General features: G+C 55.3%; 1 protein-coding gene across 1 annotated transcript; it reads right to left on the bottom strand.

Annotated features, from left to right (window-relative positions):
- Positions 1 to 4,907: 4,907 nt before the first annotated feature.
- On the bottom strand, positions 4,908 to 12,143 carry EIF4EBP1 (eukaryotic translation initiation factor 4E binding protein 1). Its single transcript, XM_087763079.1, has 3 exons — positions 11,933 to 12,143; positions 6,700 to 6,870; positions 4,908 to 5,322 (listed from the first exon to the last, which is right to left on the bottom strand). The coding sequence occupies exons 1-3, from the start codon at positions 12,078 to 12,080 to the stop codon at positions 5,291 to 5,293; spliced, it is 351 nt and encodes a 116-aa protein (XP_087619205.1). The 5' UTR covers positions 12,081 to 12,143; the 3' UTR covers positions 4,908 to 5,290.
- Positions 12,144 to 15,913: the final 3,770 nt, after the last annotated feature.

Below are 15,913 nucleotides of genomic sequence, written 5' to 3'. Positions count from 1 at the left end.
GAAGGGCCATGTTCTCTAATACCAATGAATTTTAAGCCATGTGCAGTGGCCGGTGCAGGCAGCTCTCCTTTGGGTCGCCCACCCGAAGGGGTGATGGGGCTGGGAGTCGGAGCAGGAGAGCTCCAGCCCCAGACGATGCCCAGAGCCTCAAGTGCCCCCAGGGATGACCATGCCCCACTATGTGCCAGCCCTGGGGGGGGACGATCCTCCTGGGGCAGCGAGGGTCCGTCCCCACATTTGGCCAACCCCCCCCATTGCAGCCCCGGCCGCGGGTCCGGGCTCCCCCAGGCTCACAGCTGCCCCCTCCCACGGCCGTGGATGGGGACACGGCACACACATGGGGCCCAACCGCCGGCCCCCGGCTACGGCCGGCACGGCGGAGGGGACGAGCGGGACCACAAGCGTCGGGGCTGGCAGCGGGTGGCCCAGGTGGCCATCCCCATCCCTCCCCTCCTGGGACCAGCAGCCCCGACTCCACATCCCAGGCCCAGCCTGATTATCCCCAATCCACATCCCAGCCGGCGGATAAACAAAGGGTGTCTGGTGCCCCCCGCCCCGCGCAGGCCCTCCCCTGGGCCGCTTACATATTCCGACAGCATTTCACACTGGGACCATCCCGTCATTAGAGGGTCATTTGCAGGAGCTGTCAAGGGTGGGCAAAGGAGGTGTGGGGCTAACCCCTGGCAGGAGGGGGTTGCACAGAAATCTGGCAATCTGGGCTCTTGATGAAAGAAAATTAAATTTTTTTCGCCTCTTCCTCCGCAGGTTTGCTACTCCCTCTCAAAACCCGTTGTCACACCGGCAGCGAAGCCAGGAGGTTTCGCTCTCCCACGCTCAGCAGCTCCTCGCCCCCCAGCCCCCTGCGTCCATCAGCCTTGCTGGGAGCTGTATCTTTGCGACCTCTGCCCCTCCATCAAGCCTGTTTCAAATGGAGCAGCGGGTTCAAAAGTCGCGGGGCAGGGGGAGGCAGGCAGCCGTTCCCTGGGAAGAGCCGGGTGGAAAAATAAAGGCTGAGATTCCAGGGCTGTAAGGAAAACATCAAAGTGTGGATGGCGACAATAAAGCTGCACTGCCATGCTTAGGCAAGGTATCTGCTAGCGAGCCTGGCTTTGCAAGGCTTGGGCTGGGAGCGGAGACCTAATCTCCGAGCAGAGAGAGCTCTGCCGCCTGGCCCTTCTCCTGCCCCAATACACATCAGCTGCGTGACAGAGGAGCCCAGACACACAGGACAATAAAGCGGGGGCACAGCTCCAGCCTTGCTGCGGGTCTCCTGCCCGGCACGGGCTGCCCTCCTGCAGGCCCCGCGCTCAGCACCTTTCCAGGGTGACCTTTCGGCATCGCCGGGCCAGAGGCTGCTGGCGCAGGGACACTGCGCGGGCGGTGGGACCGCAGGAACGGGGGACGCGGAGGATTTCACCCCATTCCCGCTGCACGGGCAGGGAATGGCCTGGCAGGCGCAGGCGGCCAGACCCTGCTCTTGTCTCCCCGCTCAGAGATGCTCTTGTGAGCCTTACCTGGGCAGAAGGGACCGCTTTTTGCATCAGTTTCTCAGGGGGACTTTTGCTGCAGAGCAGAAACCCTACAGCGAGTGCTGAGGCAGTGGAGCATCTCGTTGCCCTCCCCAAGGTGTCCGGGAGCTGGCAGGGTCCCTGCTTTTGGAAGGACTGGCTTGGCTTTAGCATCCTTACACATTGGCATAGGAAGGACAGAGCCTTCCCAATGCGGGGAAGGTTTTCTGGCAGGAAAAGTGCCCTGGCTGTAATGGGAGTGCTGCCTATCCATGCTGCAAGACTTGGATGCAAGCAGCGAGTCGCAGCCACCACCTGCCTGAGCTGCTGCCTGCGCCTCAGGAGGTAAATTTGGGTTTACTTTGGACACACGAGGAAAGCGTGAGTGAGAGCAAACAGACCGAAGGGCTTATCAAAGGCCCAGGGTAATATTTGTACAAATGGTGGATTAAGGCACTAGCTGGGTCAGGCAAGTATTGTTCGTCCCGTGACTGGGACGCGGAGCAGGACACAGGCATGCCGCTCTGCCCTGCTCGAGACGAAAAGGGGCAGGGACAGAAAATGCAATGAAAGGGCAACACTTGTCCCTCGGACCTCCCCGGAGCATCCCAGCTGTGCGAGGCAGCCACCCACGGCTGCCTCCCCTCCCGCCGAGCCTGCAAGGGCAGCCAGGCAGCAGCCTGCGCTCGCCACGGGGCTCAGCCTGCGGCAAAAGCAGCTCCTCAGCCCGCTGGGGCAAGTGCCGGGCAAGGAACAAACCCTGGGCAAGCAGGGATCTGCCCTGGAAACGCTGAGCTGCGCCTTACGTGGCTTAGGCAAGTTTGGAGCGCTAGAATATGAATGGATGTGGGAGATGGATCCAAAAACGCCGGGCTGAAGGGTGCAGCACCGGCTGGGGGTGTAAGGGAGGGAGGCGAACCGCAAAGGACAGGAGCAGGGGATGCCGAGACTGCGTGGTCCCACGCCACGGGCGGAGGAGACGTTCAAGGCACGGGTTTGGGACAAATCGCACCAGAGCGAATGCAGACGAGTGCCACGTCACGGCATCACGCGTTCACAGCTCCGGTAGCGACTCGCTCTGCCCCCAGCGACTGCGCTGCCGTGCTCGTGGCCCCAGGGCCCCGCACCGGGAAGCCAGCAGGAGCCCTGGCCCTCCCGGACCCCCTCTCGCACCTGGCCGGGTGCTTCGCAGGGTGCTCTCCCTCTCTCCGAATTATCGGCTATGAATCGCTGTCGGAGGCACCTGGCGCTTTGATGCTTTCCCCAGATCTACATAAGCACGCAGATACCGATGCAAAGCTGTCACGGCACGGATAAAATACTTAACACTTAAACACTTGTTACCCTCTAGTGTGGGGGTGGGAGGGAACAGAATTTAAAAGCATCGCTTGCAATAGTTAACACTCACTCCAAAGAAAACATGCATCACTTTCGTACCCAACCCCACGAGGCTCCCGTTCACCTCTGGGCCACTGCGGGTCAGAAACTCATAGCAAAAAAAGCAGCAAGGCTGAAATCAGCTTGTTTCTCCCCAAAGAGCCGCCTGGATGTGCAGCCCTTCACTCGGGATGGCACCACGGCGGGGGCACCTCCGAGAGGGGCCCAGGACGGTGCTGCCGCCCAGGGCAGCCAGGGACACCGGCACCACGTCCCCCCCCGAAACCTCACCCCCGCGTAACGGCAGCTAAAGCCAGCGTCGTAATGGTGGAAGGGTATTTCAGGAGAGTAAGAGGGGTGCAGAGAGCCCCTTTCCCACTGAGACCCGTTTGCCAAGGGTTACATCAACACAGCTCTTCCAGGTGTAAACCCACCCTCAAGCAGTAATTGCAAACATTTTGGTTAGGACAGAGCAGGTAAACAAGCTTCAGCACTGAGCGCGTAGACTTCGGTATTGCAAACACCCCACAAGTCCATCATGGCTTTTTTAGTCTACCCTAAAGGAACCGGCTTTGGACCAATTAACATCAACACGGTAGGTTTTCTTAAAACCAAGTCTAAGTTTTCTTAAAACCAAGTCTTCTGCTGCCTCCCCCAAAAAACAAAGCTGGAGGCTACTGTGATGTGGTGACCAGAGCAGGAGGGCCCTGCGGACACGCGGATCCGAACTGCTGCGCGACGCTGTCAGCAGCACCGCGATCTCACCGTGCTGTTTCTAGCTGAAAATATTAATTTAGCAAGACAGACGAGTCGGAGGCGACAGCAGCTCCTCTCTAAGCGCACATCATAAAACCCAGCAACTGGTACGGAGCTGCAATACTGATAAAGTGACACCTGAGGGCAATAAATTTGAATCTGTTCCCATTAAGGTTTCAGAGAAACACTTAATCTTATCTGTAAAAAATGCAAGTTTATCTGCAGCACTTGCTTTGTCTCTGTTTCTTCTGTTACTCATTATTAAAGGCTTGCATATCATAATGTCACAATTTAGCTTAATTAGCAGATATTTAAATGCTATCTACTGCGACAGATTTGAACAGACGCTCATTGTCTTTTAGGAAGTGGGAGGTTCAGGCCACGTCCTAATATGCATTCTCCTTCTTTGAGATGCCTCAGCCACCACCACCACCACGAGATGCCACCATCAGCAGCATCCCTAAAGCAGTAACGCGGCCGTGCGGTAAGAGACTGCTCCATAATACGCATTTATTAAACTGCGCTGAGACTAGAAGCGTAGATACTTTCTCTGGGGGCTCAAGTCAAACACTCCCGCAGTAAAATTACTTTCTCAGATGAAAATTCCCCTCTCAAAACCAGACAGACTTATTTCTAACCTACCAGCTAAACCCTCTCTTTTCCAAAGGTCAGTGTGAAGTCTTAATCCCTGCACACCAAGTGATAAAAAGGGCAAACAAACGTAAATCAGCATAAAAGTTTCAGCATGGATCAAAAAGCCAGCAGTTAAGCACTCACTTGCTGGAGGAGATCCGCTATTTTGGGAAGCGGGAATTGCAGCACAGCAGCTAGAGGCTCAGGATTTTCCCCAGCAGGGCAGGAGAAGGCAGCTCAGGGTCACTGCCCCTCTCTGAACTGATTTCAGCTGCTTCCACCTGTAGCCTGACTGAACCCTGCCCCTCATCAGGGATGGAAAAAAGGAGCTCACAGCCACCCGCACCATGCCCTCACAAAAGAACCACCTGGAAACACGCAGTGGACAGCTTTTGCTAACTATTTCTGGCAGCAGACTCAGAGCACACTGAAACTTGCAGCAGTGACCAGGTGTTGCCTGTGGGACATACACAGATGTTTCGCCAAGAGGGCTTAAGGCATCTCAGCCTTTGCTTCTGGGTTTCCCCAAAAGCCAGAGTGCTTATCTCAAGGCTATACACAGGACAACCCGACTGATTTTTCTGCAACAAGCTGGTAGTTTCTTACTGGAATGAGTAACAGACAGAAGCCATATTTATTGCATTCATCTCCATACCAGGAGACTCGAAATGATTTTTATTTCTCCCTTATATTGCATTTCTGTAACTTTTACAGTATTAAAATGATTAACAAAAGCATAAAACTGGAAACAAAAAAAACAATCATTGAGAGTGTCTCCTCCGGCACTCCAAGGCCCATCATCATCAGGGGCTGCGCTTGGGTATTCGCACCCACACAGAGAGGCCGAGACTCGGTCCTTCTAACGGGACACGCTCTGTTCTCGGAAGGGAAGAAACCGCCTTTCCCAGGAAGCAGGAAGGCACTCAAGGCATGGGCTACTTTGAAGCCTGGCTGGTGGGAATCCTCAAGACAAAGTCCTGGTTCTTCACTGGATAAGCACTCTCAGGGCACGTGCTTTAGATGTCCATGTCAAACTGCTCTTCCTCACCTGTTGAGAGGGACCAAAAAAACCACACAAATGAGTCCTCAAAGTTTCACATTAAATACCTAATATTTTATTGAAGGAACAACCATCAGCTGTGCTTCAGAAATGTGGTGGTTTGGACTTAAAAGCTGCATCCAGGCATCGAGTTTGATATGAAAACCATCTTGTACAAGCAAAATGTAAGCTCTGTCCCCAGAGGGGATCTTACTCCCAGACAGATGAGCAAAAGTAGAGAAGATGCCCTTTAATTTATTTCCACCCCTGGCTTTCCTTCTAAAAAGAAATGTAAAGAATAATGTTGATGACAATCACTGGTAGAAGCTTTGTTACCAAAGACACAAATGCACATTTCACAACTTATTCTCTGTACAGCTGTTACCACAGCTCAGGCAGTTTGATGGGATGCCAACGTGAGCAGCGATGATCTATTCCTGAGGACAGGGCTTCTTTGGAAGAGCCAAAACGAAGCTGGCATCCAGCATGCAGCCTGCTTTTCCGTGTGCCAGAGAATCCAGCAAGCCACTAAAGGTCACAGCAGTGCGTAACAAAAAATATTAAGCAATATTGACTCCAGAAAGATTTTGCTTAGCCAACTAATGAGCATTCAGAGGTTTATTTTTAGAGAGAAGATAATCATACTTGGTAGTTTCAGGTTGCTTCAAGAAGTAATAGCTTTAAAAAAAACTGTTCAAGAGCAATACTTGCTCATTTTCCTACGACAGTGCCTTTAGTTAAGTGTTGATGTGCACAAAGTGGCCAGTGACCTCTGTTCTCCCGTGGACTAACCTCTACCTTGCTACCTTATCCACACCTGCAAGCTTCTGCTGAACCCCCTAGAGAGAGCAATGGCTACTGGATAATCGATATATACAAATCAGGTATTACATCCTAGCTACATAAATTGAGCTCACTTGCACACCAGAAGTCTCAGAGTCAAAAAAAGGCAGAAGGAATTTACAACCCAGGCTGATATTAAAACCCCAAGCAAGTCCTACTCCAATTTGTAATCTGATATTTTTCAAAAATGCAAAGCAGCTGCAAAATGGTCCAGGATAGAGAGGCAGCAACACTGCACCCACGCTCTCCCCACAGGACTATTAATCCAGCAGCAGCTTCCCAATTGCTAAATTAGTGAGAATAAATTGATTATGACAAATTACATTTAACTAATTGAAAAAAACATCACATTACCAGGGACCACAGCAGAACCTAATACCCATGAGAACCTAATTACCCCATAACATCAAGCACACTTTGATTTTGCAAGTTATCAGAGTATTGACCATAGCTTATAGGGATCTCCTGGCTCCAGTCCATGGGTAAACTGTGGTATTTCTAGGAACCAGCAGTGCACATCACTTGTTTTTTGCATGCGCTCACCTGCGCTCACTTTCTCATCACAGTTTTGGACATGGTTGTTCTCAATCTTCAACTCCTCCACATTTGGGCTTGTAACACCTGGAATGTCCGGAAGGTCAGAAGGTGGTGTTTTGGCAAGCGGAGAATTGCGGCACTCCATCAAAAATTTACGATCATAAATAATCCTGGTACCTGGAGGGAGAGAACAACACTGTCAGTTTTCAGCATTTGAATGCATGAAATACAGCTGGGCCATCTTCGCAGCTAGGCGTGTACAACAGGAGTCATTTAAAATGGTGCCTGCTGTTTAGCACTTACTCTGTTCATTCTGTGCTACTGTGCAAGAAAGCCAGATACAATTAACACTATCTGCCAAAAAAAAAAAGTATGAAAGAGTCCGGTACCCAAGTAATAGCTAATGCTACTGGTCTGGTGCACAGAGAGAACAGACTCCGAAGTCCAGACTGACGCTGCATGCGATAGGTGGAAGGGGCTGGATCTAACTCAAGGTCACAGCAAAACCCAACGAAACAGTAAACTGAATTTAATTTCAGCTCATAAACGTAACAGGCTTTTCTAAGTTGTCCGGGGCTGAGAACTGAAGGTGGACACAAGCGCACACACCAGGTAACAGGACGTAGCACCACCTCCTTATGTCACCCTGGACACTGCCCAGCAGGAAAATTCCTGCACGGGTGTTTATTTTGCAGCCCAGGTGCTGCCTGTCCAGCCCAGTCACAGACACCTTTCAAAAGGCCTGAAAACAAAGTTGTTAATGCCCACCTGTTTTAATGGTTAACCAGACCACATCCTACTCTCCCTGCCCCACGTGGAACAAGCCAGCTCCAGCACATTACAGCGAGCCTCTACGGGAGCACAGCTCGGCTCCGGGCACGGATTTCTAGGAATACCACTGGACTGAACAGCTCGTTCCTTACAGAGGAATTGCATTGGAAAAAGCTCAAAAACCACACACAGAAATGGGATCCCTCCAAACAGACTGCAGCCTTAACCCAGAAAGTACTGAAAATCAGTTTTTTCTTCCCTCAAGAGGAGGCCTGCAAACCTCCTCTCTGGATCAGGCCCTTACTGCTCTGCTCCTGCAAGAGGGAAAGGCAATTTCTCCTTGGGTACTCTCTGAAAAACTTTAAAAATACACACGTGCAGGGAAACAAGCTTCCATTAACATCTGTCCAGGAACATTAAACCCACTTTATTTTGAAGCATGGCTATAAAGTAATGTAGCTGGATATCATGTTTCAAGAAAGTTGTGCAAATGAGCTCACAAAATGCTGGAAGCCTTTTCACTGGAAGATTTTGAATTTGGAGTTGCTTCACTAGATCCAAGGGGAGATCACACCCAATTCAGACCCGTGCTATAGCAGTTTGCTGGGTTTGAGAAGGCAGGCAAAGTTGAGTTTAGCAGGCAGGCCTGCAAGCGGAGTTTAAATTCCTGGGAGGTTCATAGAGGCGAGGATGGGGTTTCCTAGAACTGCAGCTCATGTACCGGGTATTAAGAGCACAGTTCAGGCGGACAAGAGCTTCCACGCCTGGTTCACGTTCCTCCGGCAGTCACATGCCCAGAGCTTACGACAGCAAACACCCTGCAGACAGCCAGAGCAGGACACCCAGCCACCGCTGTCAACAGGCACAGCCCCAGGCCATAAATGGGCCTCCAACATGTCAAGCTGAGTTAACAGCAGTTCTCCTCCTGTTGTAAGGGAGAGTATTTAGTATGAAGGACTACACCCCATGGGAACTGCTCTGCTCCCTGAAAGCCCTGGTTATACCACAGCTTCAACACCCGACTGCCTCACTGCACAAGTTGGGAAGTCCAGATGAGAATTTGGCTCACTTTGAATATTTTCAACACTAGGTTTGAAGAAGTGTCCAGTACCGCACCTTGTTCCTTCTCTGCTCCCTGATGGAGCACAGGCACCGTGAGCTGCGCTGCTCTAAGAGCCATCCCATGCCCACTGAAAGAGCCAACACCTCCGTGGCCGAGCAGCAGCACCGGAGGCAGCTCCTTTGCAAAAGGCACTGCGAGATTGCCACCCGCTCTGCGCCACGAGCTCTGCAGCTCGCCATGCATCTCTGCTCATGACAGACCGAGCCGCTGGGATTCCCCAGCTACTACTGCACGTGGGCTTTACTTAAAGACAATGTGCGTGTGCCCTCAGCAAGCGGGCGAGGAGCCAGAACAGGCACAAAGGGAATACTGAGAACAGACTGTGCTTAAAGATCACACATCTCTTTCATGCTCCTCTGTGCTTCTTCATAGCATTTGGGTTGTTTGTTTTTTTTTTTTTACCACTGTGACTGCTGTAAGAAAAACAGCTACTGCCTGTGCTGGCAGAGGACAGGGAATTTCTTTGTTCCACCATCCCTTCCAACGGTGATCACGGAGCCCAGAGAGACCTGTGAAAGTAGCTGAAAAGGGAAAATCAAGTCCTTTTTTCTGATTGCTGGCACCAAACGAAGGCTCAGAACCCACGGTGAAACTCTGCTCACTCACATCAGTCCCAGGCTGGGCTGTGCTGCTCCCAGGATTAGAAGGAGGACACTTTAGAGCACCACACATGACTGCCTGCCCTCCTCGGATGGGCCTCTCTTATCCAAACTGTATTTTAGGATGTCAATTCAACACTTCTGAAGACTCAAAAGCAACCTGCCTAAGAACTGGATCTCAGTGCTGTGCACGTAACTCCGCGTACCGTAGCTGCGGTGTACGACCTTTTCAAAAGCCTTCAGTCACCCAGCACTGCTGCTGCGGGTTTCTAGCTCTGGCACCCAGCCCTTTTCCCATCGCTCACATCCCCAGCGCTGCCTACAGCCAAAGAGATGACTTCAGAGATTACAGTCCTCAATTCTTCTCTGAAATTAGTCAGAAGTTTTGCATGACAAACTTGATTTGCTTCTTTCTTCTGATTCTTCAGATTTAACCTACTGTTTTGCAGGAAATCACAGACTTTCTTCAGTGGGCTGCAAATGTTCAACACATGTAACAAAAGCACCTAAAACAAGCGCTTCTGAAACACAAGATTATTTCTACAGCAGTCAGGGCTTATTTACAAAGAAGCAATGCAAAGTATTCTGCCTGCATCAGTGGCTAGATGGGTTAGCAGAAAACAGATGAAGAGAGCCCAGCCCAGGAAGCAGAGGGGCTCTGAGTCCAAGCTGGCCTGGCCCCAGCACCCTTTAAAGCAACACTTTAGGGCATTCATCTGGGGAGTTTGCTGTGAAATGTATTGACAATGTTTTCCCGAGAGCTCTTCCAGACCGTGCAGGACAAGGAATTCTTTGCAAAGTGACCACGAAGGCAGACCAACAACCCAAGGCTAACACCCCCCCCCCCCCAGGTCCTTCGGGAGTTTTAAATCATTCCTCCTTTTAGCACCCGAACCCAACACCTGAAGGCAACCGGCCAGTGCCTGCAGCTGGGCCTCGGCAGCACGAGCTGTCCCCGAACAGGCTGGGGACAGACCCAAGCACCACACAGTCACGAGAGCACTGTGGATTTTGCCAGGTGCACACACCCCAACAATAAACACCATTTGTGTTTCTCCTCCACACTCTAGACATTCATTAACTCTCCAACAGAGATGATAATCCTGGAAGGCTCATTACCCTGCACAGCACTGTTAATTGTTCATTTCTATTCTGTTACTCGGAGCACATGAATATAGTTGAGAAAGTCATTCGCGTTCCATCTTCCATGGCATAATTACTGCGAGTAGTATTTAAGTACTTCAGTTATTTGCTGCTTTCAGAGAAGCGAGAACATATGGCAAAAATAACACAAGAACTTCAGTTCCCCAAGCAAGCTTTTCTGCACAAACACAAAAAACCAAGTGAGTCAGCAATGCCGACTTCCCCCTTCTCTCTGAATTTTAACCCCTGAAATATTGTGTTGTAAAGAGACCAGTAGGTCTGAGGGACAAACAAAACATCCTCCGCTGCCTCCCATTTAGTTTCTTCTTTTGGCTGAACTTCAGGTACAGTGTCATCATTCCTGCAGCTCACATCGATTTTCTTTTTTTTATGCAGCAGGACAGGGGAAAAATTCTTAAAGATATGGAAAAAATTCTTGCAGGCAGCTGCTGTAGCTGGAAATACATGCAACTGGTCTGGTGCCCGGTGTCATCATCTGGAACAGCAGCCGCTTGTCTCGAAAGCCAAACTACTCAAAATAAACAGGCACTCAAGCAAGCGGCGTGGACGCAAAACCTTTCAGATGAACAAGCCCTTTAGGGAGCTTCGCACATTATGTCCCAGCTGTAGTACGCAGGGACAGAGACACGCGAGGCGCAGCCAAGATAAACGCTAAGCTTGCGGGCTGTGTACATGCAGCCCCCTCAGCTGCCTCCACTCCGAGCAGGCAGCGAGCGCCGCTAACTCCGACAATCAGTTTATTCTTATTTGAAGACCGAATCCCTAAGAGATACCACTCCTGGTACTCACACGCAGCACAGCGAACGGGGCTGCACAACGAGACTTGTGGCAAAGAAAGAGGGAACCGACCCACTCTCTTTTTGCAGTAGAGAAGCACTGCACTTTCAGAAGTTAGAGCAACTTGGGAAAAGAAAAAAAGGCCCCAGCGTTTACTTACTGCCAGAGGAAACAGCAAATATTAGAGATCAGAATTAATAAGTAACCCAAATTGGGTTTGCTCCCTGCAAGGCTGCCCAAGAGCACTAACAGCAGCCTTGTTTTCCAGCACGGACACCCAGGCGGACGCTGTTTCGCTGCACTGGCCCTGGCACCCTCTCGGCGAGGTGGGAGCTCCAGGGAAAAGCCTGGCCCTGCTAAGCCAGACCCCGGCCCGGGGGAGGGGGACCCACCCCGGGCAGCACACGGAGCTCCCAGGCCCAAGCAAGGCCGTGCCAGCCCCGCAGCGAGAACGCTGCTGCCAAACGGGGGTCCCCGCCCACCCCCCCGCTACCCGTCCACCCCCCAAAGCAAGAGCCCTGCAGCCGAACCCCCGGGCAAAGCGGGAGCCTCCCACCATCCCCACCTGAGTAAGAGACCCCGGGTGCCCACGGAGCCCCCCGGCAAAGCAAAGGCTCCCCCCCGCCCGTCCCCCCGGCCAAGGCGGGGCCCCCCACCGGCACAGGAGCCCCCCAGCTCCCCACACGCCGCCGTGCCAACGCAAGGGCCCGTCCGGTTCGCACCGCAAAACCAGGGCGGCACCCGGGGGGCTCCCGCTGGAGCACCCCCCCGCCCCGGAGAGGCCTGGCCCCGGCCCGCCGCTCACCGCCCGGCGTGGTCCCGAAGACGGTGCCCCCCGGCGTGGTGCTGTAGTCACCGGGAGGCAACGGAGCACCGTCGGGCAGGGCGAGGCGCTTGCCGGGGCCCGGGATATCGCGACTCGGTGTCTGCCCCTGGCAGCAGCGGCCCGACATGGCGCCGCGGCCGGGACCGGCTGCCGCCCTGCCCGCCGCTTCCGGCCCCGGACACGCCCCTTCCGCCGCGGGGCGCGACGGGAAATAGGGCGGGGGCGGGGCCGGGGCGGGGCGAGGCGCGCCCGGGAGCCCGGCGGGTCCCTGTGCCCCCCCCGTCCGGTGCCCCCCACCCCGGGGCACCCAGCGCCTGTGCCCCCCGCTCCTGGGGGGCGCGTTGCCCCCTGCTCCCCCCCCCCAGCGCCATGCAGTGACCCCACAGGGTCGGCAGGGCGATGCTGACAGCGCTGCCCCCTCCCGACGGGGGTCCCTGCGCCCCCCGGGGGTGCCCACCCCCGGTTAGGGACGCCCGGCAGCCCCACGCGGGACGTGCAGCTGGGGTGGCCACCGTGGGAGGTCCCGGGTGGTCCCCGTGTGAACCCTGCGGGGACAGATGTCAGCCCGCCTGGGTGGCAGACCCCCGTCCCAAATGGCTCTGCCACCTCCGGGGGGGGCAGGGACCAAAAGCAGGGGGGACCGGGGGGGCCACACACGTGGCCGGCACCCCCACGCCGCCCCCCGGGGTGCTGGGCCGCACCCGAAGCAGGACCGCCCCGGTCGGGGCTGCCCGAGCCTCGGGGCAGTGAAAAAAAAAAAAAGTGAAAAAAAAAAAAGTTTTTTTCTTAAAACTTTATTAAATCAAGCACTGAGAGAGAAGCTGAGGCGCAGAGGGAGGACAGCAGGGTGGGCTGGGGTCGCTGGGCGGGAGCCCCGGGCTGGGCAGGGGGCAGAGCTGGGGCACCCGGGGGTGAAGCCCTGGCGCAAAGCTTCTCCAGGCATCCTTGGGTAGGGCACGGCCCGCTCCCCCCGGCAGGACCACCCTGCTCACAAGTGTGATGAGTGCCGGCAGCTCAGCCCTGCCTGCCGGACGGAGGGAGAGGGGCTCCCCGAGCCTGTCAGGAGGGTGGCATGGCCGGGAAGGGGGCAGACCCCCACCAGTGCCCCCGCTACCCCAGCCCGGTCCTTTGCACGCAAGGCAGCTGATGCCGACCCCGCACCGTTCATAAGCCGAGGGCCTGACCCTGCCTCTGCTCCTTGTTTTCCTATCGCAAGCTGCGGTACCGGCTGGAAAAAACCCTTTGGCTCTTCCTTGCTCCCCCAGCAGTGAGAGCAGGGCTCTGCTGACCCGCACAGGGACACCGGTCCGATGGTGACATCTGCTGATGGCAGGGACACAGAGAGCCAGCATGGAGGCGAGCACAGTTTCAGCCACGTTTTGCCTGCATTGGAAAACCGTGGTGGTGGCCAGGGCTGTGGCAATGACGGTCCCTGGAAAGGGGCCTGGGCTGCTCTCCTGGCCCAGGCGGTGGTGGGACGCAGCTGGCCCCTGCCCTGCCCAAACCCCGCCATCACCCCGGCTCCAACAGATGGAGCTCAGCTGCCGCACGCTGCGCCGGACCCTGGCCATGGGCCTGCAGCCGGACACGGCCAAACCGGCATTCCCTGCCTGCTTCGACCCATGCTTGGCTCGGGCAAGCCCGGCTAGCCAGGGCTGAGCCAGCTCCCACGGCCCCCCTGACCACTGCCCCATCCCTGGGGGATGAAACCTCATCCCTGTGGAGCCATGGTCCAGCTCTGGGGTGCTGGGGGTCCCCAAGGGGCTCCGAGCCCTTTCTTCAGGGCAGCATCTGCGTGAGCAGGGCAGGGGTCTCCTGCCAGGCTGGGGGATGGAGAGGGACGCTTCGAGGGGTCTGCTCCTCAAGGACCCCCAGGACCCCGGGCAGCCTGCGGTGCCAGGCAGGCAGCCCTCGCCCCGTGCCGGCTGCTGAATCGATTACCAACTGCTGGGGCAGGAAAATAACATATCCGGCCGTGCCGAATGACATCAGCAGTGACCCCCAACCCAGCGAGGCATCCCGCTGCCGAATAACAAGGTCCATTGCCATTTCCTCCTCCTCCTCCCGGAGAATGGACCATTACGGGGTCAAGGAGCTGGGGGCAGGTCAGGGTTTAAGGGCACATCCTGGCTAGGGCGGAGCAGGGGGCCACGAACCCCCGCTTCATCGGGGTGTCTGCCCTTGGCGCCTGGGGGTCCCCCGGGTCAGGGTGTGGGCAAGGACTGGCTGCAACGGTAAGTGTGGGGGGAAACCCTCCAGGGTGTTCAAAATCCCATGAAATGCCCCTTCTGGAGATGCCCCTCCAGGGGACCGGACTCTTTCTGTCCTGCAGAGATGGCTTCTCCACGCCATGAGACCTGCAGGCATCTTCCCATCGGGGAGGCTCCAACGTGGCACTTGGGGTGCCCAGGAGACCCCAAAAGGCTGCAGCAAGCCGGGCAGCACAAGATAGGACAAGAGGAAATGGCCTCAAGCTGCGCCAGGGCAGGTTTAGGTGGGATATTAGGAAAAATTTCTTCACGGAAAGGGCTGTCAGGCCCTGGCCCAGGCTGCCCAGGGCAGGGGCTGAGTCCCCACCCCTGGAGGGATTTAAAAGCCAGGAGATGCGGTGCTGAGGGACGTGGTTTAGTGGTGGGCTTGGCAGCGCTGGGTTAACGGTTGGACTTGATGATCTTAAAGGTCTTTTCCAACCTAAACGATTCCATGATTCTATGATTCTAAGACGGCCAGTCCCCATCCCGGACCGAGGATGCGGATGCTCAGCTCTCGCTGCCTTTGCTGAGCTCTTCAGAGCTCCAGTCCATGGTGGAGAACACGCTGCTCTCCCGGGCTGGCAGCGACGTCCTTCCTGGACTCTGCTGATACAATCTCCCCCACTGGAGAGACCTCCCCAGAAAACAGTTGGCACTGAGCGAGCCGGTCTGGGATGCACAGCCCAGAGCCCTAACAATAGCCTTTCCTCCTCATCCGTCTCTGTCTCCCATTTCCCACACAGGCTGGAGATTAAAAAAAATGCAAGAAAGAAAGGGGAAACCACCTGGACCCAGAGCCAGGGAACAACCATCCCTGGGGCAATAAATCAGTGATGTCTCGGGGGGGGCAGGACCCCTGTGCCGCCTGTCGCTGAAACGTCTGGCATTTCTCTGCCGTTCTGTGCACGGGAACGGCACCGACAACCACCGAGAAAAGAGATGAAGTAGTACGTGGGGACCCCAGCCCCGCCATGGCATCGTCGTCCCCATGCCTGCAGGCGCTCGGTGCTCCTGGCAGCATGTGAGGGACCAGGGATGCTCCTGGAGAGGGAGGTCGTGAGATGCCCCCGGCTGCCAGCTCTGCTGCCCTGGTGCTGCCCGCCCTGCGCCGGCAGGCAGGGAAGAGGAATCGGGCACCGGTGGTCGCCTGCCTGTGCTACCAGCATCCGCTGGTTACAGTATGTTCATCTCTAGAGCATTTTATCTGCCCTTTCCCTGGGCAGCTAACAGGGCTGGAAAGACCTTCGTCATCCTCATGTGATACCAGGTTATTGCCTTATTGCCTTCTAAGTCGGGAGCCGAAGTGCTTCTCATAGGTGTCCCCGTCTCTTCGCCTGCTCATCAGCAATTGCAGTCTTTGCTGCTGACCTGTTTTAAATCACTTTTAGCTGAGCAGGGTTGGCTTTTTGTAAAACACTTGCTCCCCTAGCAGGCTCCCAGGGAGAGAAATCTGTCTCGTGGCTCTTGGAAAACATGTCTTAAAAGTCATGGAATACCGAAGTTCGCATTGCACGCACGACAGCCGGGGGCTGCCACGGGGAACAGCCCCCTTCTCCGCTGCCCTGCGGCCCCTGGCGTGAGAGCAGCCCCCGGGGACGGGCAGCGAGAGGCAGCTCCTGGGGCAGTTCCTGCCCATCCCCGGCTATCGCCGGCGGCACTTCCACCAATACTAACCGGGCCGCTGATTACGGGAGGGTTTGCTGCAGAC

The sequence above is a fragment of the Nipponia nippon genome, unplaced genomic scaffold, assembly GCF_047370975.1.
Source record: "Nipponia nippon isolate SJK-2023a ecotype South Korea unplaced genomic scaffold, ASM4737097v1 scaffold_27, whole genome shotgun sequence".
Classification (NCBI taxonomy): Eukaryota; Metazoa; Chordata; class Aves; order Pelecaniformes; family Threskiornithidae; genus Nipponia; species Nipponia nippon.
Note: the sequence above shows the minus strand (reverse complement) of the source record. Positions and strands in the feature narration are given on the sequence as shown.